Source organism: Anticarsia gemmatalis, chromosome 30 (assembly GCF_050436995.1).
Source record: "Anticarsia gemmatalis isolate Benzon Research Colony breed Stoneville strain chromosome 30, ilAntGemm2 primary, whole genome shotgun sequence".
NCBI classification, from domain to species: Eukaryota; Metazoa; Arthropoda; class Insecta; order Lepidoptera; family Erebidae; genus Anticarsia; species Anticarsia gemmatalis.
In genome coordinates this window covers 3,799,786-3,824,308 of record NC_134774.1, presented here as the reverse complement: position 1 = coordinate 3,824,308, position 24,523 = coordinate 3,799,786, and the positions used below count along the sequence as shown (strand labels likewise).

Below are 24,523 nucleotides of genomic sequence, written 5' to 3'. Positions count from 1 at the left end.
TGCATCTGTTTTGTGAAGAGCAATTGACGATTGTTGTATCTATGGTGCAGAATTTCCCAACAAGAATCGTAGTTGCTTTCGCACACAGATAAATGCTGCACTAAGCGTTCAGCTTCGCCCTTCAGTTTCCCTTTTAGATGCTGCATTTTTTGACCTTTAGAGAAGTTCGGGTTGTTGTGAATAGCAGCAGAGTAGAGGTCGAGAAATGTAGGCCATTGTGAGTAGTTTCCAGAGAAAGTTGGAATGTCTATCTTTGGGGCGCTGTCACGTTGCTGTATAACTTGGTTAAGTTTGCGGTTAAGCTCACGTTTCGCTGACTCGTACGTTTCCTCATATTTGGAGAACTCAAGTTCGTAGTTGACATCGCTGCCAACGAGAAGGTTATCGAGTTTCCAATGTGCTTCGTCGATCACCTTCCATCGGGACTCAAGGACCTTTAGTTTATCTTCTATATCCCATTTCTCGTTGGTATCAGCGACGTTCAAGTTGCGAGTGAATCGAGAAAATGCTCTAAAGTTGGTGGACTGTTGAGTTTTGAGCTCATCTGATCTTGACAGGACTCCCATATTCTTGCTGCTTTCACCTTGATTGCCTATGGGGTCAGAGTCTCTCTCACTAGCACTGTAAGTGGGCCAGGCTTGTAGCTTCTGTAGTATGTGTAAGTATTCAGCCTTTACCCGCTCGTAAGCCTTTGTAGTGTAGTAGCTAGCTGTCTGGTCTTCCGCACTCTGTAGCACGCTGTTGTTCATTTCAAACTCATTCCATTGCGCCTGAAGATTGTCTAGTCTCACCTTAATGTAGGAAGTGGTTTTGCGGTCAGGGCCATCCTTTCCGAAGTTTACACCAATCTTTCTGATGCCCTCTGCGATGATCTCCTGCCGCTTGAAGAGATCGTGTTGTTTAGCGTCCATGGTTATGTTGTAAATCTGTTAGACACTAAATATGTTGTCTTCAATAGGTTCCGGATTGCCAGTAGACTATGTTAGCCCCCTATGTAGTTGCAGTATCCAAAGCAGTCCCTAAGTACGATATGTGCGCCTTCTCAAATCGACTGGGGATTTCCGCTGGTGGAAGGCCAGTCAATCCGATTCGCTATCGTAAATAGAACCACTTCGTAACTTACAATGTTTGTAAGGGCCCACGGTTTCCGTTCTGGTTATCCGGCTCGAAGGACCAAAATGTACGAGCAGATACCCGTACGATGAGTGCTAAGATGTGGTCAAAGAAGGCGGGATGTTGTACAGAAATAAAAACTGTATGTGTCCGTCTCAATGATAATGTTTATTAACACTAAAATATAATTTAATTGTATTACTCGAGGAAGGCTCATATTTCACCTATTTCGCATTTATACAATTTAGCTTAAAACGGCAAAAACCTATACAAGTAAAATTATGCGGAGATGCTCGTACACATTCCAAACTAATTTAGAATCTAAGTTAAGTTACTCATCTTTTTAAAATAGATGTCTCGCAAGTTCCTATGTGTTTTCTCAAAACTATTTTAAATCAATTTGTACGAAACTTGGTAACTTTGCCATTTATTTTTGCGAACTTTTTCCTTCAATATTTATTTATTTATGTACTTAATTAACATATTCTCATTATTTTATGTATAAAATAATAATTTAAAATTTTACGTTTCGTGGCAGAGTTGTCATGTTTCTCAATCATCAAAGTTTGGAATGAAAAAAATATACATATGGTTTTAGATCTATTTAAATAAAAACTAAATGTAATCTATGCTAATTGATGTGTTCAATCACCTACAGGTCTCTTCGTGGTGGGCAGAAAATTAAAATAAAAAAAATGGTGGGCGTATGAGCGAATAAGAAAAAAAAATATTTTAGTACTTGTATTGAACAACCCTACGGTTCTTAAAGGGGGTCAAATTCTCTATGACCCCCTTTTGGAATATTTGGGGTCTTATTTTGATTAGGAATAGATAAGGTATTATATGTCACAAGTGCTTTTGCCATTTCATTGTATGTTTGTATGCTTGTTTCTATAATTTGATAACTTAGAAGCATTGGCATGCACGATTTCAGTGATGTCTTCAAAAAAGGTCAGATGCGTTGTACTCGTAACCGGCGGTCCTGTATGACAACATGTATGTATGTGAATGAGGCAAGGGAAGTTTGTAAGGATCGTACCAAGTGACGTTCTTTGGTCTCTGCCTTATCATATGAGAAAAAGGCATGATTACATGTACCTATGTATTGAACAATAAGGCTCTACCCCCTTTCCGAGTTAGTGGTAGATTCAGTAATTGTAACGACTATCATAAGTGTCAATATTTCACCTAAATGATTTGATTTTGAATAGGTAGGTACTTGTGTCATAATAATATCAAAACGTTGTATTATAGTTTGTCTTAAAGGAGTGACCAAAATAGCAGTTTTGGCTGCGTTTGTAAGATATCAAAGATGTAAAGAATAGGTTTAAGATCATGTAAGGATGATTAATTCTCTGCCCATGATTAAATCTAGATTGTAAATGTGAGAGAGTAGAAGAATGTTTGGGACTTGATTCTGATCTGTAAAAAAACCTTAAAAAAAAATTCTCCTGAAACCGCTTCCGATATTCAGTCAGCCAGTCTTACCAGGTAACTGTGTTGTGGAGGTCAGATAGACAGTCGCTCCATGTAAAATACTGGTACTCAGCTGCATCCAGTGAGACTGGAAGCCGACTCCAACATAGTTTGGACTTCAGTTGGAAAGGCTAGGCTGATTGATTCTGATATTTTTTTATATTGCAAGAACTTATGTGATATGTCCTTTTCTTTCTTATAAGCTTTAAAATAAGCAAGAAAGGGACTGATTTTTATTTGTAAATGTTTTTTACAGGTCAATCAAGTTAGGTAAATGATGCTTGAAAAAAAATATCGCTTGTAAAAATATATGTATAAAATATCGATGTAATATGACTATGGTAGTAATTTTTGTATTGTAAAATATAATATTAATTTATTCACAAAATCTGTAACAGACAATTCCTAGTACACTACTGCCATAGTCAGTTTAGCGGCGTTGCATGGAACTAATTCTTTGACTGCAATGAGATCGTTTTAGTAAAAATCACTTTGAAAATATTCAAATTCATAAATAAGTGCTTTATTTAATTTATTTAGGCGTCTAGATTAATTTTTAAGGTGAAAATTGCGTCTCAGTTACGTTATAAAGCTGTAATATTTGGAAAATACGTTCATTTGTAATGTAAAATGAAAATACAAATGTCTTTATTTAATTAAAATCTTATTTTTTTCACTAACGTCTATTGCTTGTTTTATCATGCTGATAAGTTTCGGTTAACTTAATCCGTGGAGTTTAGTTCTGTTATTTATTTATTGTTGACGAAAACTGTTCTTGGTCTTTTGAGACAAGCAATTTAAAATGTTACTGGCAAACTTGACAATGCTAGCAGTTGATGGTAATTTTACCAATATATATAAGTTTGTATAAGTTTTTTTTTATAAGTTTGTATGATTTTGATGAAATGTCATGTTTAACAGTTAAAATTACTATCGTGTAGCAAAGTTGTCAAATTTTCCCGAAAGTAAAAACATTTTTTTTATCTTTTGCAACCTGTGGCAATGTTGCCATATTCTAAAAAAAAATAAAAACTAAAATTCTATTTTAATTTTTTTCTGCGAACAGCTTATGGCACTGTTGCCACCAGTAAATATTTTTTGTTACATTATGTGTAAAATTCGCACAATAATTTTAAATTGTATAGTGGCATTGTAAATATCATTGCGATATAATTCAAAGTGATCTGTAAACAATAATGAACATTGTCAAATAAAACTGAACAGTATAAGTGTCAAATTATTGTTTTATTTTCAAATCCAGTCTCACCGGATGCAGCTGAATACAAGTATTTTATTATATGAAGCGACTTCCTAGCGGAAATCCTAATTTCTAAAATCCAGTTTTTTTAAGACTTCCGTACCCAAAGGGTAAAAAGGGACCTTATTACTAAGCCTCCGCTGTCTGTCTGTCTGTCTCTCACGCTGTATCTCGTAAACCGTGATAGCTAGAAAGCTGAAATTTTCACAAATTATGTATTTCTGTTGCCACTACACTATGAAGGGGGGTCTCCATTCAACAAACGTGTTTCTTTTGCATTCTTTTGGTCAATATTAATTTTTTAATATAGATTTTGGTACGGAACCCTTCGTTTGCGCGAGTCCGACTTGCACTTGGCCGATTTTTTTAACTAATACGGGTCTAAAGGCTAAACGGGTCATAAGAATTGAATACTTGACTATCAGTCAAATCAGCTACTCTTTATGAAATGTCAAAAACACATTTAGAAATACAATTTTGACGTTTCGCATGTTCGTTGGTATCAAATGAGTGCCTATTAGATAATGTTTCAGTCAGTAATAATTACAAATCTCAAGATTATTTACGAAAAAATGACATAGCAAGCGCATTTTAGATGAACCTTTTACGAGTACCAGTTTAATAATTATTCGTTAACCCAGTCAACTATATAATTTAAAAGTTACAATACCTTTTTTGTTGAACGACGTTTAATTCCACGCGCTGACTGATGTAGCTGCTCATAGTGTCCTTGCGGCGCGAGTTTCAACGCCTACCCTCACTTAGTTCACTATTTTCACATTGTTTGAACTGCCTTGCCAAACCAAAACACTATAACTTTTAAAAACCTAAATATGTTTTTTCGTCACCTTATTTTAAAACTACCTAATACTGTATTATTTTTTCTGCTTTATCTTGTTAAATAAGTGTTAACATGATGAAAAAGTTGATTATAGGTACTAAACTGACTTACCCTCTGTTTCTGAGTACATTTAGCGGTAGTTAATCTATTCAAACTGTTTTTTTTTTTTAATATAAGTTTAAACGCTATTGAATAGATAAACTACCGCTAAATTATCCTGAGAAACCGGGGGTTTAAACTAATTGATTGGGGTGTGTTAAGCAAAAATACTGTATGTCGACTTAAAATATTTTGGATTGGCATGGCAGTAAAATTGCGGGTACTTTGACACACAACACAAACGATACACACTACACTTCATTCATTTTTAAACACTTCTAGGCTTACTGGCTACAGTAAAACAAACTAGATTTTCACCCACAAAAATCCTCTCTTAGTGCTCCTCTACACTTGCTAAGGAATGTTCATATCAAATGTCAAGTTTGTACGCTCAGTAGTTTCGACCGTGCGTTGTTCATCAGTCAGTAACGGAAGAGTTTTATATGAATTGATTGATAAAGGATTTAACACATCGATCAATTTGGTGACGGAAGACTTAAGACCGCGAAGCGCGCGCGCATCACAGCGACCGACTACCTACTAGATTATAAATATGAGTTAAGTTTTTATTAAGGCGTCCTGCCCCCACTAGGGAATGCAATCCCGACTCGAGATCGTCAACTCGAGATCCCTCGCGATCAGAAATATCAATCCCGCGGGATCCCGAGATTTTCGGGATCCCGTCTAGTTAGTAAAAATAATACAATTCGTACGGCATATTTAATGTAATATGTGTGTGATAGTGTGGTGAATGCAATAAATTATTATTTGAAAGAAAATAAAAGCCTTTATTTTTCAATATTACTAACAACGTAACATAATTAACAGGTGTAATAACATGAACATAATCAAAAAAGTAGGTGTAGCTCCAGGAGATCAAAATAAAAAGTAATCACATGGCATTTTGAAAGTAGCCTCTTAAAATACAAAGTGTATCAATAGTACGAGCTTCTAATCGGCATCTTAATCCACAACACAGTTACCTGGGTTATAACACGATACTAAGTAAGACTGGTCGTCAGACTTCCAAGCTTCTACCTACCCTACTGTCCTACTGTTAACGACTGTCAAAGATCTTTGATACTGACAGCCGGGACCTACAATTTAACATGCCTTCCGAAACACGGAGAAACTCGATATGTATAAGATGTTCTCCCATCCACAGAACAACTTCAACAAAAAACCTGAGTACTTCTAAAATAAAGTATCTGTATCAAACAGGTCACCGTCAGCTGTATAAGTCGAGTCACTGATGTTATACATTCTGTATGTTGTATACCTCCAGCCGCGAACCTTGCATACAATACTCTCTACTAAGTTGTTGAACTACAACACTTTTTAATCATTAGTCTAACATATAATAAAAACAACATAGTTTTTCAATAATTTTAATATACTTACTTAAAACTGCGGAACAAACTTTATTTTTAACAATCTAATTGGTAAATGTTTCAAATGACCCCCGGAGAGCGGGTCCCTGGCGTGGGGGTCTTGTATGGGGTGCAAGCTATATATGTGGGGGACTGCTTGCGCGGCATAATGTCCACGTGAGTGACTTCGGATAAGGATAGCTGGTGGACTAATTTGTTGCTGGATGCTGGGTAGATGAAGACTGGAGATAAACCTATGCGTCCTGGGAAAAAAATGTTATTCATAAGAATATATGAAGTTATGAAAGGCTCATAAAGTATTTTGTTTTTTTCACTCCTTAGCGAAATGAAAAAGAGAAAGCATATTATAGTAGCTTTTTAACTAATATAGGTTTATAGTGTGTTTATGAATAGGGTTAGTCTATAATATATTTATGTTTATAACGAATCTAGGTTTAATTTTTAAGTGCCATGCCGTGGGTTCGATACTCGGTCAGAGAAAAGACTAAAAGCTTTTTTTTTTAATTTTGGCCAATTTCGTAGTAAAAGTACATTTTTTTTATTGATGGCATGCAGTCTCCAACCCACTCTTCGCTAGTGTGGTGGACTTAAGGCCTAACCTTTCCCTCGTTACGGGAAGAGCCCTATTCCCAGCAGTGCGACATTATTGTGCTAAAGGAGGATCGGCAAAAATGTATGGTAGCTGTCCAAGAATCAATAACGCCATAACTTTTTTCACACAGTGATTTGAAATGAGCTCCAATAGTAACTATTATAGTATATTTTAAGACCTTTCTAATGATATATGTCACGTCGTTATTGGTATCAATGATCGTTTTGTCCGGTCCTCCTTTATTTATCTTTTAACGAAAGGGACTTACGGAGTCAAGATCTTACCCCTCCTCTATTACGGGAGGAGATCCTTGCCCAGCAGTGGGACAGTAATAGGTTTCATTAAATATTTATTTAATGAGGTATATAAATTACCTTTGCTTTCCTTAATCTTCTCCTGTCTGAAGCTGCTAAAGTTTCTGCTGATCGGCGAATTGATTCTCAATGGAGATGACTTCTGGCATAAATTACGTTTATCTCTGAAAGTAAGACTATTTACAATATTTTATAGTCCTGAAAAGTTCATATTGTCACTAATTTAGCCCCCGATAGTTGAAAAGATGCATTTAAGAAGAAATAGGAACGAAGAGAAAAAAAAATTCTTCAAAATAATATAAGTGCTTACAAAAGCGATTTATTTCACTAAGCTTAAACTGTAAAAGAGAATCTACATAGCAGCGCCTCCCTAATTACGGGAGAGTCTCCTCGCCAAACAAGGGAGGGGTCCTCAGGAGATCCTTGGCCAGCAGTGGAAAAATAATTAGTTAATTTATTTATTTTATTATTCTTTAGTAGTAGCCAAGAGTTCGGTAACGTGTCCGGTATATGACAAGCTCGCCCCCTATTACATGAGATTAATATTGTTAATGACGAAACGTGGTGTATTTTCTTACACTTCTGATTACAGATTCAAGTATATGGACCGTCCAAATGCAATTATATTATGTCGGGGAAAAAGTCTTTTCGCAATACAGTATGTATGAACTTGTAATAAAATCTTTTCTCTACACAACAAAGCTCGATATTTGGGTACCTCACGAGCTCACTGAAAGAAACCTAATGAACCGTGTACTCATTTGTGATTCTTGAAGGCAAAGAGATTTTATTACAAGTTCGTACATACTATAATGCGAAAAGACTTTTCTCCCGACCTAATAAGTACATAGAAAACAAACAGTACCTATCAACTAACCCAATAGGTCTCCTAGTGTTAAAGAGTCCATATTTGAGATGTGGCGCTGAAGCCTTCACCGCCCTGGTGCAAGCGTACGTCTGGATGTAGCCCCTCGCGTCTCCTGCCTGACGCTGACTGGGGAACAAGAGTATGTTAGAGTAGAGATATTTGACTGCGTTTGTAGCACGGAGTCGATCACGATGCTTCGGGTTCAATGCTTGAGTCGGGCAAAGTGCTATTGGTCTTTTTCCAGACTGCCTCTGCGGCGTGCATATGCGTATGCCGGGCGTAAATCCCTGGCTCAAATCCTGTTAAGAATTTCTCAAAGATTGCTCGAAGGTAAGAAGTTAAGGTTAATACATCTCGTTTTTCTAACTTTCTCGGAGAGGTTGCTCAAATCTATATTAGAATATTTATACTACATAACCTACATATATTTGACTAGCTGACCCGCGCAACTTCGCTTGCGTCCAATAAGAGAGAATGGGTGACATTTACCCGTTTTTGCTACATTAATTACTGGTACACTGCTCCTTTTGGTCGTAGCGTGATGATATATAGCCTATGTCCTTTCTCAGGTATCAAAATATCTCCATACCAAATTTCATGCAAATTGGTTTAGTAGCTTAGTCGTGCTTAAGTAACAGACATACAGACAGACAGAGTTACTTTTGCATTTATAATACTAGTATGGATCATACATGTTTAATAAGGGTAGTAAATTTTGAAGCGACATTCGGCCTTTGCCTATACATATGGAAAGGGCGTGATTTGATGTATGTGTGGAGGAACGAGGTGATCATGTTCCTCCAACACAAAGGGAGGATCCTCCGACCAGGCGAGGTGATCATGCCTGGTGGGCCTACGTTGCCCGACTGTTGTAGTCGGGAACTTGTATATATAGTCAGTTGCAGTGCAAACTTTGATAGCGCGATTCAGGACTTGTGACGTCAGTCACACTGCGCGTGGTGGTGGTTGTGCGCTCGTCCTAGTAGATGTCGCTGTATGTAGCGATCCGCTACATATGTATCAGTTATTGAAGGAAACTAAAGTTTCAAACTGGACATGGCTAGTATGTTGGGCTTACGGACTAACCCTTCCCCCTTTCCGGGAGGAGACCCTGCCCAGCAGTGGGAAAGTAATAAATTATTTAGTACTATACCGTGCATGTCTGGCCAGGTTCTGTTTGTGTTCCATAGATGGCGTTTGAGAAACCCACGGCGGACATCTTGGGAAACCATTCAGATAACTAGAAGGGGTTTAAAACAAAAAATATATAACGCTTAGTGAAGTAAAAAGACATATTAGGTGATTCATCTAATAAAGTGCATTTATCTTATAGAGAGTTAAACCACGTCAAAGGCCTTCGGGCGGCTTGAACAACTTTGACACTAGGTTGACCACTAACCATACGATAAGAAGACTCTGTAGGATAATGAAATGGTAAGTAAATACCTGGTACTCTTCGCACAGCTGTTCTTGGGGGTATTGGGAGTCAGGTCTGGGTTCCATGATGGACAGCGAGGCGCTGCCTTTAGTTGCCTACAATAAAATATTACATACATATGTTACTGTAAAAGCCCGAACGGTGGTAAATCCTAAGATTTTCCGGTATAACCTAAGATTTACCAACCCGCAATGGTAAAAGTCCGAACAATTCTTTTATTTCGAACTTTTACCTATATTCACTTGATGATGTCGAGATGTCGCCGGAGCCCCGCTTCGCGGGGCTCCTCCTGCTGTGTGATTAAAAAAAAATAACCACGAAGGCTAAGGTGGGAGCTTCGCTTCGCTCGCTCCCACCTTAGCCTTCTAACCTAACCTACCCATGTCGCTGTGCCCAAAACTCCTTCTTTATAACAATGTCACAGTATATAATTATACCGTGAAATAGTTATAAACATAATTATGAAGGAGGATTTTTTTATATACCGTAACATAGTTTTTAAACTCCGGCTTGTTCGGACTTTTACCATTGAGAGTTGGTAAATCTTAGGTTTTACCGGAAAATCTTAGGATTTGCCACAGTTCGGGCTTTTACAGTAACACATACATACATACAATAAGGCCTTTTTCCCATAGGTAGAGACCAAAGAACGTCACTTGGTACGATCCTTACAAACTTGCCTTGCTTCATTCACATACATACATGTTGTCATACAGGACCGCCGGTTAGAGTAGCACCTGACCTTTTTGCAAAACATCGCCGATGAAATATTTCCGTGGATAATATATAACATTAAGGTGTTGTTTAAATATTTAATTTTTCGTTCTTTCTCTCTCTACAGACTTAGGTGTGCGGTCCCGGCGGTCATGACCTACGCGATTGATCTAATTTCCAAGGGAAATAGCTTTACATGAAAGAATTTTCACGTGATCGTAGCAAGTAGCGAATGTTGGTCTTTGCTTTCACTTATAGGATCTAGGTGTGATTTTTGTCTGTATAACTAAAAATATCGAATGGCTATAACAATATAGTAACTAAAAGGCAAATCTAGAAAAATTGAGGTTAGGAATGGCCCGTAAATGGACATGTATAGTTCTAAAAGTTCCTTTACTACTTACTGCTTTACTCTCTTTAATTTTGTATTTTCCATTGTTATCTTAGTTTAGATTTTTATTTTATTTCATGTTCTTATCAAGAAACAATAAATTTTGATACAATTTTGTTGAAATATGATTGAAATTTATTGGAAATGTCAAATTGTAACTTTTAAAAACTATTTGAATTTGCCGCACAAAGGCAATATATCTGAAAGTATTATAATTTTCAAAATTTAATTCTGAACTAGCAGATGATTGAATAAATATCAAATTAAATAAAACAACATTATTTTTGAACTTCATTTTAATTTATTTATTAACAATTTTTTAATAATTTATAATGAAAGATGTGAATTAGATATGTCATTGAGTTTTGATTCTGCGTGTAACGAAACGCTTGTCAAACAGATAGAGACAGCTAGACAATTTTCTTGGAAATGCTACCGATTGTTGCCAGTTTATAAAGTTTTCCTCTTCGTCAAGCACTTTAATTACGAATTTGACCAGTAAAGTATTTTTTTTTCATGAATACCTACAATAACTACGGTCATTATTAAAACAATATTTTTGAGACAAATCTTAGTTACCGGACAGAGCTTAAAGTATTTCTTTAAGCTTACCAGAATAGAGAAAGTTTTAACATTATTTACAATTTTATTCATTATTATTAACAAACATGTCACGATATAATTACAAGTGGGGAAACTTAAGGAAAATAAAAATCCAAGTATGGTATCCCTCCAACTGTCAACACACCCACCACGAAGGGAGGGGGGGTATGTTTTTGCATGAGTTTCCTTGAATCACACTTTTTTATATCCTCGCTTTTTGTCTCACATTTACCTACCGGTGTAGAGCTATAATACAGAAATATGATTATCAACTAATACAAGTTTATCTGAAAACAAAGAGACAGTGATATTAAGTGTTTTGGCGTACATTTAAACGTTATTTACGTAAGTATAAACGTGTAACTAAAATTAAAATTTATGTAGTTGTGTGCGTTGCGTGTCGCTGATGTGTGTGCCTGTGTGGACGTCAAAATTCTTGGAATTTGCTCAGCCCGCTCAATACAGGTAAATGTTCGGGTCATACTTACCCCTAGGACTTCGAATGGAACAAAAAAGTAACTCGCCCCATGATATTTAGTTACAAGGTTGACTAGTTTTTACAAAAGTCTAGTGTTTTATAATTAAAACAACAAGTGCGTCGTACAAGTGTTGAACTTCGCGGCTTTACACAGCAAAATAATGTGCTAAGAAGGTAAGGTTTTAACACGATATTACTGGCCAGTGATTTTGTTCGAAATTCGAAAAGTGCTGATTGTGTTTAAAAAATATAAAGCATAGATTAACAAAATGGTGTGCATTAGAAAAAGAATAGGTTGCATTTTTTTTACTAATTATTTTAGTATGCCATTTATTATTCATGAATATTAATTATTTATCTACCAATTACCATGATCTTGTTTTATGAAAGACATTACATAAATTAGAAATCCGTACACAATCCTTTGTATAGTACATTTTCAAGCAATTCCATTTCCTAGCATATGGGTATTTTATTATACATGCATAATGCCCCATTGCTGTCCCACTGCTGGGCGAGGGTCTTTTCCCAACCACGAGAGAAACTAAAACTAGCTTTATAAGTCATGTATAAGTATCGGATAACCTCTTTCATATAAAGTGAATGCATGAAAATTATGTGCTAAATAGTATCTGATGAAAAGCTAACCAAATTATATTCCATAAATGTATGCTTAATACTCTTAACCAGCAGTCCTGTATGACAACATGTATGTGAAAGAGGCAAGGGAAGTTTCTAAGGATCGTACCAAGTGGCGTTCTTTGGTTCCTACCTACTCCTTTGAAAAAAGGTGTGATATTTTATGTATGTATCTATTCTGGAGTTAGTGAAATCAGCACTAAGTCTTATAAGACCACTACGGTGCCTTAATAACCTAGTTGGGTCTGGGAACTTGCAAAAGTAAAAAATAAATATTTTCTATTGTACTTTTTTGTATATATCTGACCTTTGATATGTATATTTTGTGTATTGACATTTTAAAACAGGTATTTATTAGACGTCATTTTAAAAATGGTTTATTGCAGTCCACATGAGTAACCCCTGTTTTCTGAGGTACATTTAGCAGTAGTTTATCTATTAAATAGGGTTAAAACTCATACAAAAGAAAACTCTATTGAATAGATAAACTACCGCTAAATGTACCTCAGAAACCGGGGTAAGACCTGTATAAATTAGTTGTGTTTTTGGATGAGTCCTGTGCAAGTAAGCTTTCATTGACTTAGGATTGTCAATTCTGTAAAATTCTGTCAAGTAATAATAAATATAATTGGACAACTAACTCACACACAGTTATTTGATTCCAAACTAAGCATAACTTGTACTATGGTAGTTAACTCAACAAACATAGGTACCTAGGTACTTCTAAATAACTAGGTACCTATAATATCCTCCATTAAATGCTTTTTATGCATATCTAGACTACCTCCAACTTGTCATTATTACTATACTATATAACAATAGGAAATAACTGTCAAATTAGGACAACAGTGAAGGAAAACATTGTGATGAAACTAAAAATTTGTATAACTACATTTTTATGAAGAAACTAAGTCCTCAACCTGTATTTAGCCAGGGTGGTGGACTCAAGGCCTAACCCCTACCTAGTTTCGAAAGAGATGCTTGCTCCGCAGTGAGACAGTTAAGATGAAGAGATGGAAAAAGGTTGGTAATTAATTGAGGCGTCTCATACACGGTTCTCTACTGATTGGATCATAGTTGAGCTTTTCGGTAGGTAATCCTTCCATGGGTTGAGTAACCGTAGTGCGGTCGTTCCATAGAAAATAGGTTATATTTGCTATTTTCATTGTCTTTTTAAGCTGTTTTCTTTCTTTAAAATGTTTCTTATGCCCAAAAATTTATATAAAAAAATTGTGTTAATGTAAAATATGTAGTATGTATATTTAACCGATTAGTGTCCCACTACTGGGCAAGGGTCTCCTCCTTTAATGAGAGAAGGAGGAGGGGGGGTTGGTGCGTTAGTGTGAATAGGGGAAAAAATGCTTTCCTATTAAAATATTAAGTCATTCATGGTCCGTGAACTCTAATTAGGTCTGCAATTGATAATTACTAATTGTCTCTGGTCTGAACTTAGTTAATTACATAAGTATAGGTATAAGTGTAACCAATGGAAAGATTCATTATTTAATTTATAATATGCTGACTGCCTCCGTGGCGCAGTGGTTTAGGTCGCCACGTCGCTACCACTGCGTCGGGGGGTCGTGGTTTCGATTTCCACATTTTCATAGGTCGCCACGCCGTTATTGATTTCGATTTTCGCCGGGTTACACCGGGTTCGTTTCCCACACGGAATGGTTTATTGTGCGATCCACAAATAATTGTTTCGTGTCTTGTTGTACTTTGTGTCCGTTGTTTGTATGTTTGTAAAAGTTCTCGCGACACAAGAACAATTCTTAGTGCGGGAGTTGTCTTTTTAATATAATAAAAAAATATATATATAATTATGTTAGCTTCTGCCCGCGACTTCGTCCGCGTGGAAAGAAATCCCGGCTTTTAAAAGTCTGCAGGTCACTGATGTTCTACATTCTGAATGTTGTATACCTCCAGCCGCGAACCTTGCATACAACACTCTCTACTAAGTTGTTGGATAGTAATAAAACGAATTTGCCCTCTTTTTTATCTTTGACCACAGATAACCGAATGTTTTCAAACAAAATAATACCAAGTATGATAAAAAAAATTCGTAGTATTTGATTCATAATAATCAGAAACTTATCAATTAAATTATAAGATATGAATACGTAGAAATACGATGTGATTAGTTATCCATACTAATATTATAAATGCGAAAGTAACTCTGTCTGTCTGTCTGTTACTCAATCACGCCTAAACTACCGAACCAATTTGCATGAAATTTGGTATGGAGATATTTTGATACCCGAGAAAGGACATAGGCTATATATATATATATCATCACGCTACGACCAAAAGAAGCAGAGTACCAGTAATTAATGTTACAAAAACGGGGAAAAATTTCACCCATTCTCTCTTATTGGACGCAAGCGAAGTTGCGCGGGTCAACTAGTGATTTTATAAGATTAATATCAAAATTACGTATTTTCTTTTGTCGGAGTAGATACATCATAATCTCCTGGTCGATATCCGGCTACGGCCAGTTTTAATAAAACCAGCCAACTGTGCAGGACTTTGTTTATAGTGTCGTGTGTACAATACACAGGTACACTCTCTATTACATCACTCTCATAGTGCGGTGAGACGAACACGACCAGTGAGAGGTCAAGCGCCGGACCGACGGTGACACGTGCTCTCTGAAGCACAGAGGTTAAAACAACTTTCTAACTCCGGACAATATCTGTGCAATTCTTACCAGAAAGATTTATCCTGGTTTCTGAGCATACATTTACATTTAGCGGTAGTTTATCTATTCGATAGCGTTTTTTATTTACATTTGTTTTGTATTTACATTCCCGTGTAAGTCTTGCTCCTAGCCTATGTGTTATTCTGGGTCTTTAGCTACCTATATACCAAACTTCATAATAATCGCTTCAGTAGTATTTGCGTGAAAGAGTAACAAACATCCATACATACATTCTCACAAACTTTCGCATTTATAATATTAGTAGGATGTACGAATGTTTCAAAACCACAAATATGTGTTTTCGTACAAAATTCCTCATATTATAATGTTTTGTAAACAATGATCTTTCCTAAAATTATTAACAAATTTAGTGTAATTATGACGATTTGTGTTCCGAATCTCAGAAGAGTTGTGTTTTACTTGAAATATAAGCTAAAATGACGTATTGGGAAAGTAGTCACGTGTCACGAGAATATTTGTAGGTATTATTTATTTATCATATTTATTCAGGTTAGTGGTTAACCCAGCGTCAAAAGTTGTTGTACCGAGAAAGTGGGGCCATTTTGGAAAAGAGGTTGGGCCATTTTGGAAAAGAGGTTGGGCCATTTTGGAAAAGAGGTTGGGCCATTTTGGAAAAGAGGTTGGACCATTTTGGAAAAGAGGTTGGGCCATTTTGGAAAAGAGGTTGGGCCCTCGAGGCAATGGTGGCTACCCCACGAACTAAAATTTAAGCTTTACTGGCCCCCCTTCACATAAACGAAAAAAAATGCGTCCTCCAAAAAAAAAATTACTGTTAAAAAGTGCGAGTCTATATATTGCTATTTATCAGCCCCCAGAGTATAACGTAAAACGTTACCAACTCCGGACTACTATTGAGAAATAATGTATTAGAAATAATCATTACTTGCTCTAACGGTGAAGGAGAACATCCTGATGAAACCTTGCATGCCTAAAAATTTATTGAGGGCATACCAAAAGTCCCCAACCCGCACTTGGTCAGCGTGGTGGACTCAATGCCTAACTCCTCCCTCGTTAGGAAGGTGACCCTTGCCCAGCAGTGGGATAGCTATGGGTTAAAAAAATCTCCCGATACTCGAAAGTACTCATTTATTCATTTTTTTTTTCGGTTTTATAAAGACAACTCCCGCACTAAGAATTGCTCTTGTGTCGCGGGAACTTTTACAAACATACAAACAACGGACACAAAGCACAACCAGACCCGAAACAATTATTTGTGGATCGCACAAATAATTGTTCCGTGTGGGAATCGAACCCACGACCTCCCGACGCAGTGGTTGCAGCGTGGCGACCTAAACCACTGCGCCACGGAGGCAGTCAAATTACTAGTACCGGCTGCAGACAATCACGCGACTGGCCTTAAAATTTGAGCACCGATGTAATCTATTACAAAACTGACTGAATCACTCAAGGAAAATCTTTACTATAAACATTAGTTCAAGTTTATAATTATTACTCATACAAATACAATATTTTTAGTTTCCTGTTAAAATTATAGTAAAACTGTTTCTATAGTAACCTTTCGTAGGAGATCGATCTCTGAGGTAAAGCTACGCTTGCTGAGGTTGTTCTGTGGATGGGTGACCATCTTATACATATCGAGCTCCTCCGTGTTTCGGAAGGCACGTTAAATTGTGGGTCCCGGCTGTCATTTTCAAAGATCTTTGACAGTCGTTAACAGTAGTCAGAAGCTTGAAAGTCTGACAACCAGTCTTACCGGGGGTATCGTGTTATAACCCAGGTAACTGTGTTGTGGAGGTCAGATAGACAGTCACTCCATGTAAAATACTGATACGATCATCATAGCGTTTGACACACGCACACACACATACTACATAATAATAATGTTTATGCTTTAATATAATTAAATCTCATATTTTCGACTCTTAGGATACCACATAAAATGTTAAAATTCATGTTTTTTGTCACAGGACGGGAGAAGAATTTTAGGTGATTATTAGGAAACTAAATTGGTGAGTTATTTTTCTCTAGTATTGTATTTTAAACATATTTTATTTAACCCATTACTGTCCCACTGCTGGGCAAGGGTCTCCTCCCGAACAAGAGAGGGGTTAGGCCTTGGTTCATGAAATGCGTAAAAAAATTTTTTGCTTTGCAAGGTTTTATCACGATGTTTTCCTTCACCGTTATAACAAGTGATCATTATTTCTAATACACACATCACTTGAACAAGTCATTGGAGTATAGTGTCTGACGCTCAGAAATCACGGGTTCGAATCCTTGGTTGGAAAAATTCTTTTGAGAATTTCTCAGGGATTGCCCAGAGTTAAGAATTTCAGGTCGTAGACCCTCGTGCCTCGGAGAGCACGTGTCGCGTGACCTCTCACTGGTCGTGTTCGTCTCACCGCACTATGAGAGTGATGTAATAGAGTGTATTTGTGTATTGTACACACGACACTATAAACAAAGTCCTGCACAGTTGGCCAGTTTCGATAACACTGGTCACAGTAATTAAATATCGGCCAGGAGGACATTATAACTATGTGTTATATTTCAGATTGAAGATGTCTCTCTGGGCCAGAGCTCAGCAACTTCCACCAGAGAGCTTGCAGAAGGTGCGCACGATCTATGGAGATCACTTCCCCATAGAAGTGCGCCATTGCCTCGCCCCGTGGATCGAGAGCAGAATATGGTGAGTACAATGAACAATACAGTTTTCTTCTTCTTCTTCTTATAGTATTAGAACTTAAAACAGTGTATGACACTTTCTGTCTTGCTATACACTGCCAGCCCAGTATTCAGCTACGTATACGGCGTTTTCTGTACAGCTCATAAGGTCCTGGTATGAGCAAGATTCAGGGCACTCCGGGCGTTACAACATGTGGGCCATATCCTCTGTGGCTCGACATCTACAAGAAATATTTGACCTGTCGAAGAAAATTTAAATTAATTAATTAATTAATTTAGGAAGTTTTAATCTATACTAATATTATAAACCTGAAGAGTTGGTTTGTTTTAACGCGTTAATCTCAAGATCTACTGGTCCGATTTGAAAAATTCTTTCAGTGTTAAATAGTCCATTTATCGAGGAAGGCTAAAGGCTATATATCATCACGCTACGACCAATAGGAGCAGAATACCTGTAAAAAATATTACAAAAATGGGGAAAATTATGATTATCTTATATGACGCAAGCGAAGTTGCGCGTGTCAGCTATAAGTAATATGAGTGTGGTGTCCCCAGGGCGGCCGAACCGGAAGAACAGCAGCGATTCTTCGTAGACGAGCTGGTGCAGGAGATCCAGGCTCACGCGGACCTGATGCTGTCGCCAGACATGTTCGTCACCAAGATGAAGTTGCTGGACGCTGCCAAGAATTTCCACATGCAGTACAGGTACGTACAAATCTATACTATCTTTTAGACTGCCTCCGTGGCGCAGTGGTTTAGGTCGCCACGCCGATACCACTGTATCGGGAGGTCGTGGGTTCGATTCCCACACGGAGCAATTATTTGTGTGATCCACAAATAATTGTTTCTGGTCTGGTTGTGCTTTGTGTCCGTTGTTTGTATGTTTGTAAAAGTCCCCGCGACACAAGAGCAATTCTTAGTGCGGAAGTTGTCTTTTTAAAAAGAAAAAAAAAAGACTATCTATCCTAATATTATAAAGCTGAAGGGTTTGTTTTTTTGTTTGTTTGAACGCGCTAATCTCAGGAACTTCCGATTAGAAAAATTATTTCAGTGTTCTATAGGCCATTTATCGAGGAAGGCTATAGGTTATATATCATCACGCTACGACCGATAGGAGCAGAGTACCAGTAATAAATGTTACAAAAACGGGGAAAATTTTTGACCCATTCTCTCTTATGTGACGCATCACGCAAGCGAAGTTGCGCGGGTCAGCTATGCGAACATAAAATAGAAAGGCCACAAATCAAATGAATTAAATATTTTTTTTTATGTTAAACGGTTTTATTACAAAAAACGTATTTTTCTAAAAGCTTAAAAAATAATTCGGTAAGTCCTACCAGATCGCATCAATCTTCTATTTATAACCTAAATTATTATTTCTTTGTTTTAGTACATTACTTTTATTGTAATAAAACCGATTAACATATAAGAAAAATATTTGATTTGTGGCCCATCATTGACATTTTTTCATTTTAAAACATTATTTTATAATGTTGCATTAAAAAATACAAACAACCCTAATTTTTTACCCTTATTTTTGTATAATTCACATGGCAAAACGTCGTTTTTAGGGTCAGCAAGTTTTATAATATTGATTGTTTTAGCCATGCTCCCCATGAGCTCTTCGGGTACATGCGTCGGTCCCTCGCCATGGAGATGGATGTCATTCAGAACGCCATGGGCACCCCCTACGTGGCCCAGCCGCAGACTGAACGCAAATATGGAGAGGTAAGCGGGTTCGATTATATCTATACTAATATTATAAAGCTGAAGAGTTTGTTTGTTTGTACGCGCTAATCTCAGAAACTGCTGGTTCGATTTGAAAACTTCTTTCTGTTAGCCCATTTATCGAGGAAGGTTACGACCAATAGGAGCAGAGTATCAGTAAAAATATTACAAAAAATACGGGGGAAAATGTTGACCCATTCTCTCTCTTTTCTCTTTTTTAAAAATACGACTCCTTCACTAAAAATTGCTCTTGTGTCGTAGGGACTTTTACAAACATACAAACAACGGACACAAAGCACAACCAGACCCGACAACAATTATTTGTGGATCCCACAAATAATTGCTCCGTGTGGGAATCGAACCCACGACCTGCCCACGCAGTGGTATCAGCGTGGCGACCTAAACCACTGCGCCACGGAGGCAGTCAATTCTCTCTTATGTGACGCAAGCGAAGTTGTGCTGGTCAGTCAGTTATATGCTATTCTTGTTGCAGTTGATCTCAGGTCTTCAGACGGTGCGGCAGAAGGTCAGCATGGTGGGTGAAGAGATCAGAGGCCTTCAGGCGAACATCGAGTCCTTCTCTCTGGAGTACCATGAGTGTTTGAAGCATAAAGGTGAGATATAATAACTATCTATTATATATGTTACTGTAAAAGCCCGAACTGTGGTAATTCCTAAGATTTTCCGGTATAACCTAAGATTTACCAACTCTCAATGGTAAAAGTCCGAACAAGTCGGAGTTTAAAAACTATGTTACGATATATAAAAAACTCCTTCTTCATAACCATGTTTATAACTATTTCACGGTATAATTATATACCGTGACATAGTTATAAAGAAGGAGTTTTGGGCAAAGCGACATGGGTAGGTTAGGTTAGAAGGCTTACGAAAAACTGACATAGCGTGAGCATTTTAGATGAACCTTTTACGAGTACAAGTTTAATAATTTATTCTTCAACTACCCTTTAAAGATAACAGTCTTAATCAGAGAGACAACCTACCTTCAATCCATACTAATATTATAAATGCAAAAGTAACTCTGTCTATTTGTCTGTCTGTCTCTTACTCAATCACGCCTAAACTACTGAACCAATTTACATGAGATTTGGTATAGAGATATTTTGATACCCGAGAAAGGAAGGCTACTTTTTACCCCGGGAAAATGACGCATTCCCATGGGACTCAGGTGGCGGACGAAGTCGCGGGTAAAAGCTAGTAATAATATAATTTGAACCCACGTCCTCCCGACGCAATGGTATTTAACTCATAATAATATAAAATAAAAATAAATGTAACCCATTAATGTCCCACTGCTGGGCAAGGGCCTCCTCCCGTAATGAGGGAGGGGTTAGGCCTTGAGTCCACCACGCTGGCCAAGTGCGGGTTGGGGACTTTGCATGCCCTCAATAATTGTATATGTATACACATAATAATATATGTTATTTTGTCTACAGGACACATGAATTACTTGCAACAATCTATGACGAACGAGCGCCGCGACTTAGTGGCTTGTTTGAGAGTGCAGATTGAGGAGACTGAACGAAAACTTAACGCTAAGGTATTCTTGTTCTTCTTTTATTTCTACTAGTTTCAGCTGAGTGAGCGAGACAGAGATATGAGAAACGAGTAACTGTTGAAATTATATCGTAACAACTTATGATGCAATGAATATATGTCTACTAGCTGACCCGGCAAACGTTGCATTGCCATATAAAAAAAAATATGTCACTTAGGTGTATGAAAAATAGATGTTGGCCGATTCTCAGTCCTAGTCAATATGCTCACAAAATTTCATGGGAATCGGTCAAGCCGTTTCGGAGGAGTATATCAACGAAAACTGCGACGCGAGAATTTTATATATTAGATGTTTGTGTCTCTGCCTATGAGACCGAGACGTGAATCGCGATCGTTACTTGCATATCAAACAGTTCCCAAGTTACTAATGGAATAAAAAAATAATTGAATAAAATCTTTTCTCTACACAAAAGCTCGATATTTGGGTACCTCACGAGCTCACTGAAAGAAACCTAATGAACCGTGTACTCATTTGTGATTGTTGAAGCCAAAGAGATGTTATTACAAGTTCATACATACTATAATGCGAAAAGACTTTTTCCCCGACCTAATATTATAAAGAATTATCCAATTTAGTTTAGTTGTTCAAAAGTTATGCACGTAGGTACATTTTTATTTATATACATTTATTTTGTTTCAGGTGGCTCAAATAAGTCAGTCTCAGTTGGAGCTGGTGGACCACATGAAAGAAAACATCGCTAACTTGAGGCAACTGCAGAGTCAGGTCTTAGATGAAGAGCTCATCAAGTGAGTAGCACTCAGATTAATACTCTACTTTAAGTTAGCCGGTCGCGGCATAGTGAACCACAGCCGCGCGGTACGATCTCCGAGGTTAAGCTACGGTTGCCGAGGCTGTTCTGTAGATGGGTGACCATGTTGTACATAGCGCGTTGCTCCGTGTTTTGGAAGGTACGTTAGAGAACAATTTTAATTAGTCGTTAAAATAGTTACTTGTAACGCCTAACTCAGCGTCAGTCTAGCCTTTCTTTTAACTATGTTGGAGTCGACTTCCAGTCTCACCGGATGCAGCTGAATACCAGTATTACATGAAGCGACTGTCTATCTGACCTCTACAACACAGTTACCTGGGTAGCCTTAAATAGCCTTAGTTTAGCTCGATCTAATAAATTTAATTCAGGACCTCATAAACCTTTTTTCAAATTTCAACCTATTTATAATAAAAAAAAACTTGTTTTGTCCATCTAAAGATAAAAAAGAACATACACACAACTTCTTCTTATCGTATGGTTAGTGGTCAACCTAGTGTCAAAATTGTTCAAGCTCAAAAGTCCTTTAACATGGCTTAACGACTGTTATCTTAATTAACAACAACCGGAACCGACTTCTTACGTGCTTTCCGAAGCACAGAGATGCCCAGTTCAAATATCACAGTCACCCATCTAGGAACAACCTCGGCTACCGTAGCTTAACCCACAGATCGCTTAGCAACCAATGAGCGCAAATGGCTATGGATTGATAGATTGATTGGATGGCTAATTAACTAGATGCTTTATAATGTCTATCGATCGATCCCTTCACACCTCTAAAACGGCTAAACCTTTTTAGATGGAAACGCGAGCAACAGCTCAGCGGCAACGGCGTGCCCATGCAGTCTAACTTGAACACGATCCAGGAATGGTGCGAACTGCTCGCTGACCTCATCTGGACCAGTCGGCAGCAGGTGAACAATGTGGCCAGGATCAACACCAAGACCATGGTGGAGCTGCGGCAGCCGCATCTCGCTGAGATGCTTGACGATATGAGTAAACAGGTGGGTAATCTTTATATATATAATTCTTCTGTAAGTGTGTCACTGAACTTCTCTTAAACGACTGGACCGATTTTGATAAATTTTTTTGTGTGTTCAAGGGGATCTGAGAATGGTTTAGATTATTAAAAAAAGTTTAAAATTTTCAAATTAAAGACGTGTAGACAGGACAACATCTGCCGGGTCCGCTAGTATGCATATAAAATTTAGAAAGCATCGTATCATATTTTTCATACTCCTAAGTGGTTTGGGTCGCCAAACCCTAACATTTTTCTATTTATATGGCAAAACAACGTTTGCTAAGTCAGTTATCTATATAAGTATGTATAATATTTAAGTTTATGATAGTTTCTGATCAAATGGCCGTATATTAATTGTACAAAGATAGTATTTTTATATAATTTATTTATGTTTGTTTCCTCATCAGGTGACTGGTCTCCTCTCGACCCTGGTGACTTCGACCTTCGTCATTGAGAAGCAGCCGCCCCAAGTTATGAAGACCAACACGCGGTAAGAAAATACATTAATTCTTCTCATCGTATGGTTATACATATTATAGTGTATCCCCCGACGCAAATAAGTTGTGTTATAAGTTTGACGTGTCTGTCTGTCTGTGGCATCATAACTCCCGAACGGGTGCAGTGATTTCAATATAGTTTTTTAGTATTATAGGTTACTTATGTGCGAGTGTTCTTAGACATGTTTGATGAAAATCGGTTCAGCCGTTTAAAAGTTGTAGGGGGTGAAAGTGAAGGGAGGAGAGGAAATTTACTCGGATGGGGTCTCAAATAGCGTCGTATGATGAGAAAGTTGGTGGTGGGATTATTAGAATGGCCTAACCTAACCAACCTATGATTTTTTTCGTTCAGTCACGTCAAAGGCCTCTCGGGCGGCTTGAACAACTTTGACACTAGGTTGACCACTAACCATACGACGAACGAACGAACGAAGTATGGATCCATACCAAATTGCATGCAAATAGGTTCAGTAGTTTAGGCGTGATTGAGTAACAGACAGACAGACAGAGTTACTTTCGCATTTATAATATTACTAGTATGGCTCCATACCAAATTGCATGCAAATAGGTTCAGTAGTTTAGGCGTGATTGAGTAACAGACAGACAGAGTTACTTTCGCATTTATAATATTACTAGTATGGATCCATACCAAATGTCATGCAAATAGGTTCTGTAGTTTAGGCGTGATTGAGTAACAGACAGACAGAGTTCCTTTCCCATTTATAATATTAGTATGGATGTTTGTTCGTTACAGCTTCACGGCTACGGTCCGTTTACTCGTCGGGGGTCAGCTGAACGTGTACATGACTCCACCTAGAGTTAGCGTAAGTAACAATTTTACATATTTTTTAGTAAAATAATATTTTTTTGGGTATTAAGAATTTTTACCTATTCTCGAGACCCTAGATTTGGTAAAAGTATAGTTTTTTGGTATAGGTGAAAATTCTTGAGACCCTAGATTTGGTGAAAAGTAGAGAAATTGTGTTAAACAGTAAAAACTGGCCTTTTGATTACATTTCTGGCTGGTATAGGTAAAAATTCTGGAGACCCTAGATTTGGTGAAAAGTATAGAAATGGTGTTTTAAACAGTAAAAAATCTTGCTTTATTATAGTACAAATACTAAATTCTGAGGTTCGATTTTGTGTTTTTAATAATATCTTTTAAATTAAACTATAAAACTTTTTTATTATATTGAAATGTTACTTAAATTTTTCTAGTATTAGCTTGCGTTATTCAAAAGACGCAATTTATATTTTTTCATCATTTTCGGTATAAGTTTAAGTTCTAGTTAGTGAAGTCGCAATCCTTTTCCCCCGGCCACCATTTTGGAAAAAGGGGTTGGCGAAGGAGCATA

At 37.3% G+C, this 24,523-nt stretch overlaps 2 protein-coding genes across 8 annotated transcripts in view; one reads left to right on the top strand and one right to left on the bottom strand.

Annotated features, from left to right (window-relative positions):
- Window positions 1–6,238: 6,238 nt before the first annotated feature.
- LOC142985554 (uncharacterized) lies at window positions 6,239–10,647 on the bottom strand. Its single transcript, XM_076133789.1, has 6 exons — window positions 10,509–10,647; window positions 9,399–9,485; window positions 9,106–9,192; window positions 7,962–8,078; window positions 7,145–7,248; window positions 6,239–6,420 (listed from the first exon to the last, which is right to left on the bottom strand). The coding sequence occupies exons 1-6, from the start codon at window positions 10,538–10,540 to the stop codon at window positions 6,239–6,241; spliced, it is 609 nt and encodes a 202-aa protein (XP_075989904.1). The 5' UTR covers window positions 10,541–10,647.
- Window positions 10,648–11,248: 601 nt separating this feature from the next.
- The window catches only part of Stat92E (Signal transducer and transcription activator Stat92E), a 38,991-nt gene continuing 25,716 nt past the window's right edge, over window positions 11,249–24,523 (top strand). For 5 of the 7 annotated variants that reach the window (XM_076133821.1, XM_076133824.1, XM_076133820.1 and 2 more), the window contains exons 1-11: window positions 11,249–11,443; window positions 16,863–16,904; window positions 17,450–17,584; window positions 18,136–18,285; window positions 19,185–19,308; window positions 19,802–19,922; window positions 20,763–20,866; window positions 21,524–21,630; window positions 22,450–22,654; window positions 23,079–23,161; window positions 23,923–23,992. In XM_076133821.1, the coding sequence (XP_075989936.1) occupies window positions 17,457–17,584; window positions 18,136–18,285; window positions 19,185–19,308; window positions 19,802–19,922; window positions 20,763–20,866; window positions 21,524–21,630; window positions 22,450–22,654; window positions 23,079–23,161; window positions 23,923–23,992 (1,092 nt within the window). In that variant the 5' untranslated portion in view covers window positions 11,249–11,443; window positions 16,863–16,904; window positions 17,450–17,456. Of the gene's footprint in view, window positions 11,444–11,502; window positions 11,564–11,585; window positions 11,751–16,862; window positions 16,905–17,449; window positions 17,585–18,135; window positions 18,286–19,184; window positions 19,309–19,801; window positions 19,923–20,762; window positions 20,867–21,523; window positions 21,631–22,449; window positions 22,655–23,078; window positions 23,162–23,922; window positions 23,993–24,523 lie in introns of those variants that run through there. The other 2 variants (XM_076133823.1, XM_076133822.1) reach the window with 2 other exon arrangements.

Coding starts and splice junctions, on each gene's coding strand:
- LOC142985554 (XM_076133789.1), bottom strand. CDS start 10,540: ATGGAAAATACAAAATTAAAGAGAGTAAAGCA. Junction 9,486..10,508: donor AAATTAAAGAGAGTAAAGCA/GTAAGTAGTAAA, acceptor ATTTTATTGTAG/GCAACTAAAGGCAGCGCCTC. Junction 9,193..9,398: donor AGCTGTGCGAAGAGTACCAG/GTATTTACTTAC, acceptor AACCCCTTCTAG/TTATCTGAATGGTTTCCCAA.